Source organism: Micromys minutus (genome assembly GCF_963924665.1).
Source record: "Micromys minutus genome assembly, chromosome: 8".
Classification (NCBI taxonomy): domain Eukaryota; kingdom Metazoa; phylum Chordata; class Mammalia; order Rodentia; family Muridae; genus Micromys; species Micromys minutus.
Window position 1 is genome coordinate 51,081,156 of NC_137977.1, and position 16,678 is coordinate 51,097,833.

The 16,678-nt window shown below is 42.4% G+C and overlaps 1 protein-coding gene across 1 annotated transcript in view; it reads right to left on the bottom strand.

The window, feature by feature from the left end:
- The window catches only part of CPLX4 (complexin 4), a gene marked incomplete at both ends in the record, with an annotated part of 14,703 nt that extends 9,277 nt beyond the window's left edge, over positions 1-5,426 (bottom strand). The window contains 2 exons of the mRNA XM_080920568.1: positions 2,907-2,994; positions 5,260-5,426. Coding sequence (XP_080776694.1) covers positions 2,907-2,994; positions 5,260-5,426 — 255 coding nt within the window. The remainder of the gene's footprint in view (positions 1-2,906; positions 2,995-5,259) is intronic.
- Positions 5,427-16,678: the final 11,252 nt, after the last annotated feature.

The following is a 16,678-nucleotide window of genomic DNA, read 5'->3' on the forward strand; positions in this document are numbered from 1 at the left end:
CCTGTCATAAGCAGCAGGGTTTTTGGTGTTTCTCACACGGTTGAGAAAGTCTTAAAACACAGTATAAAGTCAATCTTACAAACTGCAACAGTAACTGGGAAACACCACAGGGAGGCTCCCAGCCAAGAGGCAACTGGCCAAAGAACTGTGGCTGTACAGTGTTCGTGAGTGAAATTCTCATTTGGGTACATGGAGCTTGGGCAGCCCGGGAGGTCCCTGCAAACAGTCAGAGGTCAAGAAGATAGAGGACCCTCTGGTGTTCGTGGGAGTGGGACTCAGTACCCTGTCCCGGAAAGAGTTAGTCAGTAGGGAAGTGTGGGTTATTCATGTTTTAATGTAGTTTTATGCCAGATAAGAATTCAGACTTTGCCCTCAGTTGTTTGGGAGCTGAAAGAGCAGACCCCAATACCCAGGGTACAGGGAGCTGTGTTCAAATCCTTTTGTACTTTGTTCTTGCTCATGGTCAGGAAGCCTGAGCTGTGAGCTGTCTTGTAACTCACTAGGCACAGCCAGTCTTGGTTTTCCTGAACTTCTTTAACTCTCCTGAGCTGCAGGATGTTTTCCTTGAGATACACTCACGAAAACAATGAGGTGACAGGCTGGAGAAATGGCTCAATGGGTAAAGCACTCGCCACACAAACTTGAGGTCCTGAGTTCGAATCCCCAGGGCCCTTGTAAAGTTAGATGCAGTAGTGTGTGCCTTGTAACCAGTATTCCTGTGGTGAGAAGGGAGGTGGAGACAGGACAGTTTCTACAGACTCACAGGCTCTACAAGGCAGCCTGGGATATGTAGGGATAAACAGCAACAACAACAACAACACACAAGTGCACACACTGGACGATAAAATAATTGTTTTCCAAGCCTTGTGCATCCAAGGCAACTTTAGCAGGAAGGGCTTATGAGCATGGGTAAGTCACGCAATAAGAACAATAACCCAGTCACAAAAAACCAGACGATATGCAGTCACTGATAAGTGGATACTAGCCCCCAGAAAGCTCTGAATACCCAAGAAACAACTCTCAGACCACATGGAGTTCGAAAAGAAGGAAGGCCAAAATGTGGAAGCCTCAGTCCTTCTTAGAAAAAAAATATAAGTGTATAGCACCCTCTCAGAGTGTGGGACACCTAGACCTAAAATCATTAATAATTCAAGAGCGGAGAATGCAGCCTTGTGGCAAACTTTGGTATTTATGTTTAATCTTTACACACCAAGAAAACTTTGACTATTTCCATGTTATGTTTTGTTTTATATGTACTTTATGCTCATTGTAACTAGTAAGTTTTCAATGCACACTATCAAACTTTTTTAAAAAATCAAGTACTGACAAAAATATATTCATATAGTTTTATGAAAAATGGTTTTAAAATATGTATTTTAATATTATTTTAAATCTCTATTTTTAAAAAAGTGGTTTAATTAAAAAAAGAACTACCAGACTCTGCTGTGGTTTTCCCAATTCCTTCATCCTCCGCTGCCAGCTGGCTTGGGCACGCGGCTGCCTACGTGGCTAGGGGGACCGCCATTTTCTGAAGAGTATGCACAGAAGTTGAACGTTTCATGAAGAGAACCCATTGCTTTGTTTCGTTTCTAATGGGAAGCTCTGGTTCCAAAGGACAGCATGGCACAGAAACTGATTCTTTGAAGAGAATCTAGAGTCTAGAGTCTAGACTAAGCTGCTGAACCCCAGGTGCCCCATCCTTGAGCCTGGAAATGAACAAGAATCATAAACTCACCATTAGAGAAGAGGCTGAGCAAAGGCTGAGTGCTTTGGCTCAGGAGCCTAAGCTGTTGCACCAATGGCATACATGAATGTGCTTACATATATTCATGGATGTGCTTACACACATGGAAGTGCTTACACACCTGAATGTACTTACATACATGGATGTGCTTACATTCATTCATGGATGTACTTACATACATGGATGTGCTTACATACATGGATATGCTTACATACATGGATGTGCTTACACACATGGATGTGCTTACACACATGGATATGCTTACACACATGGATGTGCTTACACACATGGATGTACTTACATACATGGATGTGCTTACACACATGGATATGCTTACATACATGGATGTGCTTACATTCATGGATGTACTTACACACATGGATGTGCTTACACACATGGATGTACTTACACACATGGAAGTGCTTACACACCTGAATGTACTTACATACATGGATGTGCTTACATTCATTCATGGATGTACTTACACACATGGATGTACTTACACACATGGATGTGCTTACACACATGGATGTGCTTACACACATGGATGTGCTTACATTTATTCATGGATGTGCTTACACACATGGATATGCTTACATACATGGATGTGCTTACATACATGGATGTGCTTACATACATGGATTGCTTACACACATGGATGTGCTTACACACATGGATGTGCCTACACACATGGATGTGCTTACACACATGGATGTGCTTACACACATAGATGTGCTTACACACATGGATGTGCTTACCTGAGTCTCCCAGACAGATTGTTTCTATCAGGAAACAAGACAGTTTTGTGGACACCAATCACCATGCTTACACCCAGTGAGACCCTGCCACTTGCCAGGGCTGTACCAGCTCTCCTGCTTTCTCTCCAATAGAGCTTCATCAGATGAAGTTAGGCATTATTGTCCTCCTTTTATAAATGGGGAAATGGAAGGTCTCAGAAGCTGCATCATGTTCTGGCAGAGCCAGACTTAAGACCTCCTTTTCTTTAGAGCCTCACCAAGTGATGACAGAATATTGTTAGACATGAAGCCTCAAAAAACCCAACTTTGGGAAATATGTATGTTGGATGATGAGTATGTGACCTCGATGATAATCAAACATTCTCCACTTTTTATTATTGAGACCTAAGGAGACACGTTCTTACCTTTGGAAGCCTGTATTTGTCCCTGAGGTGGACTCGTAGGCATGCCCTCTCTGCCTTTTTCTGAGTGAACGCAGCATCCCTCTCCATCCTAAGCAAGGTAAAGAACAAGGAAACAGTCATCGGGATAGAGGACCCCACACATTCCACGGTGCTCCAGGAGCAGGACACACTTGATTGCCACTGACCACTGACATTTGGGAAAATGTACTTTCCCCTCCACGTCCCCAACATCTGCATCCCTTTTACTATCATTATGGCCCTCCAGGACTCTGGACCACTGAGTCCTCAGGCAGCTGGGTCCAGTTATGCCTTTGTGATGTAAACAGAGAGCATCAGAAGGAGGACTGTAGACGGACTATGTGGTCCTGGACCCTGAGCCTCAGCATCACCCGTGGGGAACCTTTTAAATGGAAGGTTATATTTCCAATAGGCCTCTCCACAAGCTCTTAAAAAAGCAAAAGCCAAGCTGCCTCATTCCAGGACGTGGATATTCTTTGCCTACGGTGTTTGGAGGTAGGATGGTTAAGTTGCTTCCATTCATTGTCAGTGCTGCCAGGCCCCAGTGAAAATGTTTAGACAGTGTCCCCTTGTCAGAAGCACTGTCTGTGAATGAGTCAGTGTCTGCTTTCATCATGCCGGCCAGACTGGGGGCCTGCTCTGGGGATGACCTACTTTAGTGGTTCTCACTGCGTGAGTCTGGACCCTTTGGAGGTCGTGTATCAGATATCATACATACTTACATTACAATTCATAACTAGCAAAATTACAGTCAGGAAGTAGCAACAAAAACAAATGTTGGTTGGGAGGTTGCAACCACACGAGGAACTGTATTAAAGAGTCACAGCGTTAGGAAGGTTGAGAGTCATTGACCTAATTGGATCCATGGTCAGGCCAACTTGAAATGGACTCCATGGGTCGTGCAAAAGTGTAAAGCATTGGGGAATTTGTGCAAAGCTCACAAGAATTGCCTCCTTTCCTGGTTGCCCACAGAAATGCATGGTTGATACTGCATGTATCCAAAGGCACTGTCCAATGTCTACATAGGGATGACCAACTGAATAAATGAAGTTTCTTTGGGAAGCCAGGACTGAGACTGAGAAAGGCTGAAGTGTAACAAGTGAACTTGAAGGCCATTGGCTGGCACTTTCCACTGGGGCTGAGAAGACTCACAGTAGGCCGTAGAAGGCTCTTGAGGAGTGAGGGCTGCTGCCAAGAAGGCAGGAAAGTAGCCCTCTAAAGACAGAATAGCAAGAGTTCAAAAGAGTGCTCATGGCCACCCAGTAGACGTGTGGGTCTTCTGCACACCCACGGGAGACCTGCTATGTTCTTGTTTTGGTCTCTGTGGGGCATTGCATGAACATAAACATTTTAAGTGACAGTTGGCTCCTCTTTTTTTTTTTTTTTTTTTTTTTTACTTCAAGCTGGGAAGTAACCCTAACCAACAAGAAAATCTGACTTTTGAAGGCAGGATACAGGTGAAACAAGCAATCAGATTAAATGGCTGACCAACAGGTACCTTGGGCTCAAGTGTTCTTGACTCAGTTCCACCTCCAGAACATTCTAGAATAGGCCTGAGATAACTTTGTATTCAACCTTTGAATTTTTAGAGAAAGAAATAGGAGGAGGTGTTTCATTCAATACCTTGTGATATGGGTAGGAAGCAAATCCTTTCTGCTCAGCATTTCATTAAGAAAGCTTCCAAACATACAGGAAAGTGAAAGCACTTCAGACTGAAAGGCACATTTTAATTACCTGGCTTCTGCAGTTCACATCTCATGTTTTAACACACACACCTATCCTCTGTCTGTTCATCTTACTCTTTGATATACTTAAAGCCGCAAAACACATTACCACTTCCCACACAAGAACACTTCAGCGTGCCTATTACTGGCCCGTCTTACACATTTATTTATATTTCCTCCGATTTTCTTTTGAAGAAAACAAAAACTGCATGCAATTCAATTCCCAAGCCTCGAATACCCACACCTATGGCACCCAAAGCCCTTTAATAAAAGAAACTGAAAAAACGACCTCTTCAGGATTTTAGTTTTTTTTTTTTTTTCCAATCAAGGTCAGTTATTCGTGTACTTGTTGCTGTTACGTTGTGCTAAGTGCTAAGCTGTGCTAAGCATGGTGGGTAGAGTCACACAGTGTTGTTCATCTCCATCTGTATAGTAGCATCCGGAGGCAGGGATGCTGCAGGGTTCTGCTTCAGCAGGACCAACTTTCATGGGGTTAGAGGTAGAGTCAAAGAAGGGCATCCCCAGAAGCCGAGAGCCATCAGCCCAGGCACTGGAGGTGTGCGCCGGGAATGCGCCCTTTGCTCTGCAGGCAGAGGAGGCTGGGTACTTACTTCTCTTCAATCATCTGCTTCTGGTATTCCTCATATTCCTCTCTTGTCATCCCTTTAGCAGCTGCGGGGTCCGAGGTGTCTCCTTCTTCTTTCTTTTCCTCAGACCCACCTCCAAACCCTAAATTCTTTACCTGGTTACTTATCATATTTTTCACAAAAAAAGCCATTGTCTCAGCCTCAGGGAACTGAAACCCAGTCAAAGATTGACCAAAAAACAAATAAACAAACAAAACCCTCCCCCCAAAAAAACCCAACCAAGCCAAAGCAAAACCTTCAAATATTTTTAACCACAGCCACACATTTGGGAGCGGAGGATTTGCGCAGCCTCCTCTGTCCAAGGGCACAGCGGTAGGGGAGAGTGCTTTTGCTAGTCGTAAGCTGGATTAGAGGGTGAACTCTTAGTATTGAGGCAGATGGTTCTGATTACTAAAACCCCCGGTCGGATGCAACCTTCTGCCTTATGATTAATACACTCAGCTAATTTCATAGTGCAGAAGCCCCACTCATGTCTGCCCTGTTCTCCTCAGCCTTCTAAACTGTATCTTGCTTTTGGCCAGCGCTGGAGGCTGAGAACAGGGCTGTGGGCATGTCAGGCCAGCACACCACCTCTGAGCAAGGCTTCCATTCCCTGAAGCTCACATTACACACACAACAGGGTGCCCATCGACAGTCCCACTAAAACTACATTAATTGGTGCCAGCTGCTTGTATGGCTGCTGTGGAAACCCCACCCCTCTGCCCTGGACTCCAAGCATCCTGTTGGAAATAGTCCAGTGAGACTCAAACCCCTGAGTGACTTTTGAAGCAAAAGTAATGCTTTTGACCGTATCTCTTCTCACCGGACTCTTTAAGTCTTAGGCAAACATTGCAAAAACTGAATATCAGTTCAGTTTTGTCCCACTGCATGGGGAACGGTGTCTCACAGAGAAATACACGAGCCACGCAAGAGGGTCCTAAGGTGAGCCCTGGTCTTGAGTTTACACAGGAAGATTTGCTTAGTTTCTACTACACGGGAGTGCAGCTCATCTTCCCGAGAAGGGTAAGTTTGGCACTGAGATAGGAACCCTTGGGGAGGGGAGTCCTCTGTATGTACCTGTGCACTCTTTATACACAGTGCACATCCTGGTGATCTGCACTAACACAGCTCTGACAGTGTTTTGTAACAGGATATCCTCTCTGGCTTTTTATCAGGTCAAGGTAAGAACTGAATGTAGCTAAGACTTTAATCCAGTGGTTCCCAACCTGTGGGTTGTAACCCTTTGGGGTGAAGGTCAAATATCAGATGTCCTGCATATCAGATATTTTCTTTAGAATTCATAACAGTAGCAAAATTGTAATTATGAAGTAGCAATGAAAATAATTTTATGGTTGGAGATCACCATAATATGAGGGATTGTATTAAGGGGTTGCAGCATTAGGAAGGTTTAATCTATGATTGAATATTTCTAATTAAAGAGCTGGATGGAGCTGGAATTATTTATAATTCATGTTCAATATTTTCTCAGCAGGAACAAATCTTTTTGAATGTCTTAGTTAGGGTTTACTGCTATGAACAGACACCATGACCAAGGCAACTCTTATAAGAACAACATTTAATTAGTGCTGGCTTATATGTTCAGAAGTCTAGTACTTTATCATTAAGGTGGGAATATGGCAGAGTCCAGGCAGACATGATGCAGAAGAGGCTGAGAGTTCTTCATCTGAAGGCTGCTAGCAGAATATTGACTTCTAGGCAGTTAGGATAAGGTCTTAAAGCCCACACCCACAGTGACACACCTACTGTCACAAGGCCACACCTCCTAACAGTGCTCTAACCTGGGCCAAGTATATACAAACCATCACATTCCATTCCCTGGCCCCCACAGGCTTGTTGAAACACATGAGTCTATGGGGGCCAAACCTGCCCATAGCATAATAAAAAATACATTTAGTCCAACTTCTAAAGCCTGATAATCTATAGCAGTCTCAACAATGTTAAGAGTCCAAAGTTCAAAGTCACCTCTGAGATTTATCCAATCACTTAACTGTAATCCCTAAAGCAAGACAGGAAACCAGCTGGGCAAAGTCCAAACTCTGCATCTCCATGATAATGCCAAAGCAGGTTTCAGGTCTCCAACTTCTCTTTCATGTTTGTTGACTGCAAAAAAACTTCTTTCTCCTGGGCTGGCTCCTCTCTCTGTTAGCAGCTTTCCTCAGAAGATAGCCCACAGCTCTGGCATCTCTAACATCTTGGGGTCTCCCAACTGAAGGCAACTTCAGTGTTACAGATTCTTGTTTCAATTTCTGGCATCCACACTTGATCTTCTGGGCTCCTCTGCAGGGCTGGCATCACTTCTCCAGCTCTGACCTCTGTATCGCTCTAAGCTCAGGTTGATCCACTCCATTGCCACTGCTGTTCTTGGTAATCATCCCATCGTACTGGCATCTCCAATACACTGGAATCTTCTGCTGCAACTTATGCTTCATCAATAGCCTCTCATAGGCTCTCTTCATAGTGCTAAGCCTTAATTCCTTTGCATAGACCCTTCAGTCCTGGGCCATCAGTTGCAACTGAGGCTTCACCTTCACCAGTGACCTTTCATAGCTTCTCACAGTGCCGAGCCTGAGGTGCACTTCATGACCCTTTCATGCCTTCAAAGCCAGTACCACCTGACTGATTCTTACACGTTACCAAGTACAGCTACAGCATGAGGTGTAACTTTGGCTATCTTTGGAACACAGCTTCTTCATGCCCTCAGAAAACACTTTCCAGAAGATTTCACCTCAGTGATGCTGGTCTCCTCTTAACCACTGCTAATTTCTTAGCTCCAGATAGCCAGCATCAATAGTCCCAGTAGTCTCCTTCTCCTCAGGATTATAAAGCCAGAGCCACATGGCAGAAGCTGCTGAATTCTGTTGCTTGCATGCGCTGGAACATGGCCCCCTTGTTCTATTACATTATCACCAGCTTTGTGTTTTCCAACTCCTGTGGTGTAGCTTGGCTGTCCTGGAACTTTCTCCTTAGACTGACTTTGAACTCAGAGATCTGCATGCCTATCTCCTTAGCACTGGGATTAAAAGTATGCTCCACCAAACCTGTATTTAAGTTTTTCTTCACCTAGAACTTGCTCTGTTCTAGGCTGACCTTGAACTCAGAGATCTGCTTGTCTGCCTCCTGGAATTAAAGGCTTATATCATTATTCATGGACCTAAACTTAGGTGTGTAGGATCTTGTCCCATGTCACTACTCCCTTAATTCAATTTAATGTCTTTGAACATAAGACTCAGCTCCATTTCACTTCCCGGTGCCCCTTTAATACTCCAACTATATATTTTTTATTTTTTCTTTCTCACCTTGCTATGCCTATTTAAAATGCTCTTCATGAGACATAACCAGAGAACAAAGTCTATGACAGGCATTTCTGAGACTTCCTTTGTTGATGCAATTGATCTGAGTCTCTTCACCTTAGCCTCTGGAAGATTCTTCAAACAAGGGCAAAAAGTAGCCACATTCTTCACCCAAACACCATAAAAACAGTCTCTAGGCTACATATTGAAATTTTTCTCCACTGAAAAGACTTGGGCCAGGTCCACAAAGTTCAATTCACTCTCAGTAACAAAGTCTTCCATATGCTTACTAGGATAGGCCATTAAGCCCCATTTAAAGCCTTCCACTGTTTTCCAAATGCAAAGTCCCCAAATCCACATTCTTCCAAACAAAAGTATGGTCAGGCCTATCACAGCAATACCCTAGTTTCTGGTACCAACTTCTGTCTTAGAGTTTACTGCTGTGAACAGACACCATGACCAAGACAACTCTTAATTAGGGCTGGCTTACAGGTTCAGAGGTTCAGTCCGTTATCATCAAGGTAGGAGCAGGGCTGAATCTAGGCAGGCATGGTGCAGGAGGAGTTGAGAGTTCTACATCTTCATCTGAAGGCTGCAAGTAGAATACTGACTTTGGGGCAGCTAGGATGAGGTTTTAAAGCCCACACCCATAGTGACACGCCTACTCCAACAGGCCCACACCTCCTAATAGTGCCACTCCCTGGGCCAAGTATATCCAAACTATCACACCGGGCACAGGAGTGAATGGGAATAGATAACCTGGATTTTTGCATAACGTGTTCACTGTCTATTTTAAAGTCTATTTTCCCTATTACTAATCTGTTTTTAAAATGCTGCTCAGATAGCTTTGACATGAAAGACTAAAAATAGCTGTTGTAGAAAGTTCACCCCACAGCTGGAGTGTTCTCTAACTGAGAACAAATATAAACACTCATCTCCACTTTCGTTTTGTCAATAGATGGCTTGAATCTTAACATACTCAGGCATAATCTCTAAATTACTGTTCAAGGTGAGCTATACTCATCTCTTCAAGGGGTCTCACCGAGCCTGTACAACTGTAAATTCTAAGTCTTAACCTTTTGACCCATGAGCCCCTCCTCCCCTATAGTTTAGTGCACAAAACTCCTCTCTTAGAACTAACACTGCACATCCAAAACACCGTTGTCTCCCATAGCAAAGGACAACTGGCTGATGTTTTGTCCTCTGTAAAAAGTGTGATCAGAAAATAAACCTCTGAAAGCTACATGGACAGCCAGCTTGGATCCGAAGGGTCTGAATCGCAGGGTAAGTACTATCTCTCTCTTAGCAAAATAGTGAATCATCAAAATAATAAAGCTTAAAACACATTTTGTTATAGTAGTTAAATTACTTGGTTTATTTTTAAATAGCTAATGCAATTAATAAAGATGGCATCAATTCTAAACTGGCCTGTTAAACATTTTCTCCGTCTGTGGATGTGCACTCACACATGTGCGCATGCGCTCACGCCCATTCATGTAAAATCTCTTAAGTATAGTCAGACCAGTGTGAAAATGGGATGTCCCTTACCAGTGCTTTGCTTTGGGAAATGAATTTCTGACTTTCCCAGCCAACCCTCCCACAAGTGGAATTACATCTCAACTTGCTTCTTGCTTCTGACTGAATCACAGAACTCTTTCTATCTGACACTAGCAGCTATGTTCTGCCGCTTGAAGAATCTTGGTAGAGAATTTCTCCAAGAAGGGGAAAAAAATCCCACAGGATTCTTGAGCTGAGTTAAATAGGTATTGCTGTTCCTGTGCCTCTTTCTGGACTTGAGTTAAGTCCTTACACCTCTCCGTGGCCTGTGAGGCCTCTTCCATAACTTGGGCTGTGCCAGCCTCTGACTTCCTTGACCACTCTCTTTTTGGCCAAGCCTCCTTCCCTCACTTTGACATCTTTGTCATCCCTTCATTCAAGCTCTTCTCCACAGAGTGGCATTCATGTGTGTGGAGAGGTGGCAGTGGGGTGTCTTCTCACCTCCTGCTTTCTTGAAAGAAAAGATTCAGTAGAGAAACACAGTATAAGCTGAAGTTTCTTAAGCACAGCAACATAAATCAAATAATCCAAACAGGAGAGGCTGGAGAGATGGCTCAGCAGATAGGAGTGCTCAGTTGGCAGGCATAAAGATCTGAGATCAAATGCCTAGGGCCCACATAAAAAGGTAGGTGTGGTCAGTGTAGCTGTAATCTCAGCACCATGAGAGTCCAGGACAGGAGGATTGCTAGGATTTGGTGGTCACTAGCCTAGCTCCCGATCCAATGAGACAGTTTCAAAGAAATAAATTGAAGTGTGTTAGTCCAAGTCACTTGATACCCTCTTTTGACCTCTACACATGAACACAAGCACCTGCATATAACACACACACACACACACACACACACACACACAGAGAGGGGGGGAGGGAGAGAGAGAAAAAAAGAGAGAGAGGGAGGGAAAGAGAGAGGGAGAGAGAGAGAGAGGGAGAGAGATAGATAGATGAGAGAGAGAGAGGGAGGGAGGGAGGGAGAGAGAGAGAGAGAGAGAGAGAGAGAGAGAGAGAGAGAGAGAGAGAGAGAGAGAGAGAGAGATACACCAACTAATTAAAATACAGAAAGTAGAGTTGACAATCCCTAAGAGTAGGGTGGCAGCCCAGTGGATTCTGGGTTCTGGATCTTGAGATTTCATGAATATTTGAGGTAAGGTGATTCTCTCTAAAATTAGGGTGAATAAATTTCCCACAAAGTTGGGGCAGGAGGACTGAAAAGCAACAACAGAAATAAACAGTGTAAATGATATTATAATAAACTCAAGATCTCTTGGAGAGGCTGACCTGCACACTAGTGTGAAAATGTGCTACCACCTTAGTTTTTGATATAGTAGGCACAGGCATACCTGCAGCCTCAAGGATGTTTAACTGGAAAGAAGATGTCTGACCGGGGCACAAAGCTCTCAGGTATAGCTGTAGTCTTCTTGGTCACCTCATGGTTAACTTCTTGGAGACTGCTCAGGGTTCCATGGTTGACCTTATAGCTGTTGCCTAGGAGTAGAGTATTTTTCTATGTTCTAAATTGAACTTTGTCCTGAAACATAAGGCCAGGTTTTTAAAAAATACATTTTTAAAACTTATCCTTCAACTCCTCTTTCTCTGGATTCCCTGGGCCTTGAGGGGAGGGATTTGATGGAAAGATCCCGTTTAGGGATGAATGTTCCGAGGACACTCACTTTCTGCATGTAGTCTGGCAATGAGTCTGTATTTGTTCCCATCTGCTGCAGGAGGAATCTTCTCTGATGATGGCTGAGCAAGGCACTGAGCTTGAGTATGAATAGAGATAATGTCATTAGGAATCATTTTATTGCTATACTCTTTTAGTAGAACAGTAGTGTTCGGTCCTTGGGCTATCTAGTCTTGGGTTCTTGGTTTCCCAAACAGTATCTGGTATGTGTTCTATTTTGTGGAGTGGGCCCAATCAAATAGTGATTGGTTACTATGACACACTTTGTGCCACCGTTGGTATTCCTACAAGAATACCTTGTAGGAAGGTCACCATTGCAGATCAAAAGGTTTGTAACCGGGTTGGTGTTAACATTTCTCCTTTGGTAGAGTGCAGAGTATCTTCCTGTGCCAAAGATGTCCCAATCTGGTGAATGCTCTATGTAGGCATCAGTTCAACTTCTTGTTCAATGAGTTGTATAGGTGTTCTCTAAGACAATAGTACCTTGTGATCAGTGTGTAGAGAGCAACCTATAGTCTTGCCAACAACCCAGGTTGTTTGAAAATTCCCATGGGACATCTTTGGCCAACAACTCAATTAGATGTAACCCATTCCCAGTTACATCGGAAGCTTCCTTTTGTGACAAGAGGAGTATCCTCCATTATTTGGTGATTTCATTTAGATCATCTTCTTCTGTGTATATATTCTAGAAAGCTTCTACTGTATTAGCCTTTCATATTATCCCTAAAGTGACCCTTAATTTTAGCTGTCTCTCTCATATTCCCCCCCTCAACCCATTCTTACCTACTCCTCTACATTTGATCCTCCATTCCAGTACCCCACTCCATACATCCATAACTATCTATTCTATTTCCGTTTCCTAGGGAGATCTGCCCACTGTAGTCCTTCACACCTAATCTCTGTAGTTCTATGGATTGTAGCTCAGTTATCACTGACTTAACAGCTAATATCCACCTAGAAGCTAATGTATACAACATTTGTCTTTCTGAGTCTGTGTTATCTCACCCGGGATGAATTTTTTCTAGTTCCATTCATTTTACTGATGATTTTTATAATTTCATTCTTTTTAATGACTGAAAAATATTGCATCATATAAATTTACCATATTTTCTTTATCTGTTCATCTGTTTAGGAACACTTAGGTTGTTTCTAGTTTCTGGCTATGACAAATAGAGTATCAATGAGCATGGCTGAGCTGGGTAGGATAAAGTATCCATTAGGTGTATGCTCAAGAGTGGTGCAGATGGATCTTGAGGTAGATCTGTTGCCAGCTTCCAGAGCAACTGCCGTACAGCTTTCCATAGGGTGAGTGCTCCATTTAATCCATATTCTTGCCAACATGCGCTGTCATTTTTTTAAATGTATTCTGCACGTAGTCTGGCAATGTAGTTTCAGCCATTCTGACCAGTATAAGAAGAAATCTCAAAGTAGTTTTGATTTGCATTTTCCTGATGACTAAGGATGTTAGCTATTTTGTTAAGTGTTTCTCGGGCATATGACTTTTCTCATTTGAGAATTTTGGTTAGATGTATATTCCATTTTTAGCTGAGTTATTTGTCTTCTTTATATCTAGTTTTTTCTTTATATATTTTGGATATTAGCTGTATATTGTACATGTACTTGAAAAAAACTTTTCCCATTTTACACCCTGCCACTTTGTCCAAATGGTGATGTAATTTGCCATGCAGAAAGGTTTCAGTTTTATGAAGTCCCATTTATTAATTGTTCATCTTAGTGCCTGTGCTAATGGTGTTTTGTTCAGAAACTATTTTCTTGAGTCAATGAGTTCAAGGGTGTTCCACACCTCTCTTCTATCAAGTTTGGTATATCTGATTTAACGTTGAGGTCTTTGATCCATTTAAAGTTGAGTTTTGGTTTTTTTGTTTTTTTAACAAGGTAACAAGTATGGATCTATTTGGATTCTTCTATGTGCAGCCAGCCATTTTGACCAGCATCATTTGTTGAAGATAGTGTCCTTTACAGTGTGTGCATGGGTGTGTGGATTTTACCCTGAGGTGATATTTATCCTTAACATTAAGGCATATTTCTTGGATATAGTGCAAGGTTGGATCTTAGTTTTGTAACCATTCTGTTTGTCTTTTTATTGTGGAACTGAGACTATTAATTTTGAGAGTTATGAATGAGCAGTGTTTGTTGATTTCTGTTGTTTTGTTGTGGTGCTTGTGTGTGTTTCCCTTCTTTCGATTTGCTTGTTTGGAATCACTTATTTCTTGTAATTTTTTTTTTTTTTTTTTTTTTTTTTGGAATGTAGCTAACCTCTTTAGGTTAAAATTCACCTTCTAGTAACTTCTGTGGGGCTGGACTTGTAGATAGATATTGCTTAAATTTGGTCTTATCATGGAATGTCTCCTTTTCTAGATCCATTGTGATAAAAAAAATTTGATGGGTATAGTAGACTGCAGTCTCTAATATTTGTGGAACATCTATCCACATTTGGCATTTTAAGTCTTCATTGAGAAGTCAGGCGCTATTCTAATAGGTTTGCCTTTGTATGCTCTTTGGTCTTTTTCCCCCCTTGAGGCTTTTAATCTTCTTTTGTTCTGTACATTTAATGTTTTATTATATGCTGTTGAGAATTTCATTTCTGGTTTTAGTCTGTCTGGTACTCTGTATGCTTCTTGTACTTTGACAGGCAACTCCTTTTCTTACGTTAAGAGAATTTTCTTCTATGATTTTGTTGAAAATAACACTCTGTGACTTGACCTGGGTTTCTTTTCCTATCATCATAGATTTGGTCTTTTCATGGTATTTTCTGAATGTTTTATGCCTGTATTTTTTTTTAAAGACTTAACATTTTCTTTGACTGAGGTATTTACTTCCTTCTATTGTGTCTTCAATGTCTGAGATTTTCTTCTGTCTTGTTTCGTTGGTGAACTTGCCTCTGAGGTTCCTGCTCCAGTTCTTAGATTTCATTTCCAGTATCCCATTTTAATTTTCATTATTGGTTCTATTTCTATGTCCAGATCTTGAATTGCTTTGATTTCCATTCATCCACCATTTGCATTTTCACAAATTTTTTAAAGGGACTTATTTCTTGTCAGGTTCTCTATTATATTCAAATAGTTATTTAAGATCTTTGTTTTATGCTCAAACTATGTTGCAATTATCTGAGCCTCTTATAACAGGGTTACTGTGCTCTAGTTAAGACTTACTGTTCTGTTGTTTCTATGCTTGCATCTAGCAGCCTGTGTTTGGGATGAGTGTGATTCTAGGTGCTGATATCTGGTCTTGTTTTTGTTCCTTAGTTCCTGTTGCTCTCTCGTTCTTCGGGGATTGTGGTAGCTCTATGGTGCCTGTAGGGAGTGCTTCTGGCAGACTGAGTAAAATGTGTTTTATTGGAAGCTGATATTTAGGTATGGGGATGTGCAAGGAGTGACTGATTTGGAGGAGAGAGGAAAGTAAGGTGTTCTATCAGGTTCTGCTTAGTCCCCTAGGAAGAGATAGAGGAAGGAGAGGCTACAAGAGGTAGTCTGCTGGATGTGAGTGACTGGGGGATCTGAAGCTTGCTTACCTGCTCTGCTGGCCTACTTGCTTCTGTGGCAGGCCTAGAGCGAGGTGAAGATCTTCAGTTAGCCTACCTGTTTTCCTGACTGAGTGGTCTCAGGGTTTCCAGGGAATACCTGCTGATTGTTGGGGCTGGGATAAAGTGATGGGAGGAAGTGGGGAGGGGAAGACTGTAGGAGCCCTTGGAGAAGGGGCAGGAAGCAGCAGGTGGGCTGCTATAGAGCTTGGGTGTGAATGGGAGATTGGCTCTGGAGGAGAGAGGTAAAAAATCTGAAGTTAGTGTACCTAGTGCCCAGGCTAAGATGTGAGTTGTTTTGTTTTGAAATCAGGTCTAATCTTGATTTAATGGCTCACCTTTAGAAATACTTACTGATGCGTTGTAATTTTATTCAGCTTGAACAAATTTTTGGCATCAGACCTAAGGTTTTTACTAGAGTAACAATAATCCCATCAATGGGACAGAATTTTAGAAAGAGATCACATCCAAATAGCATAAATCCATTCGGGCCTTTCACAGAGCCTGTGCCTGTAATTGAGGCTCGTTTGCGGGATGCTCTCTTCTTTGAGGAAAGCATGGCTATCAGGTTGTACTGACTCATGTTTCCGTCTTCGCCCTCCACCTCCTCAGTGCTAGATCAGAATAAACTCCCACTACTGGCGACTAGTGAGGTTTTTTGACCAGTAATTAGGTTGCTACTAATTGGAAATGAGTGAACACTCCAGCTACACATACCAACCTGACACCAGCTTTTGATTGTTTATGGATTTTGTATACAGCTGAACCAAGTGTCCCATACATGCTGGACAAGGGTTTTTATCCATGCTCTACATTCCTAGCCTTCAGCATTTGGTAATTAAAGAGTAGAAGCATCAAAAACACAGCTTTAACTAATACGTACTTTTCATTACTGGCAAAGGGAAACATTTATCCACTGCTACTTCTACTCTCCTCTGACCTCCTTAGCTCTCCACGAGTTGAGGCCACAGACAGTGGGCCACCTAGGGGAGGTGTGATGGTCAGTTTTAGTTGAACTTGACAGTACCTAGAATAATAACCTGAGCAGAGTGTCTCAATAAGGGTTGTTTAGTTTAATTTTGTAGGAGACTGTTTTCATTGTGTCCCTGGAGGTGGGAAGGCCCATCCATTGTGGGTGGCACCACTTCCTGACTCTCAAGTGTAGAGCAGATGTGAGCACAAGCAAGCAGTCATATACTCATTTTCTTTGCGCTTGACTGGATGTGACTAGTTGCTTCAAGTCCTTGCCTTGGCTATGAGCTCTAACTGGGAATTACAAGCTGAATGAATAGCTTCCTCTCTTGAAGCTGTTCTGTGAG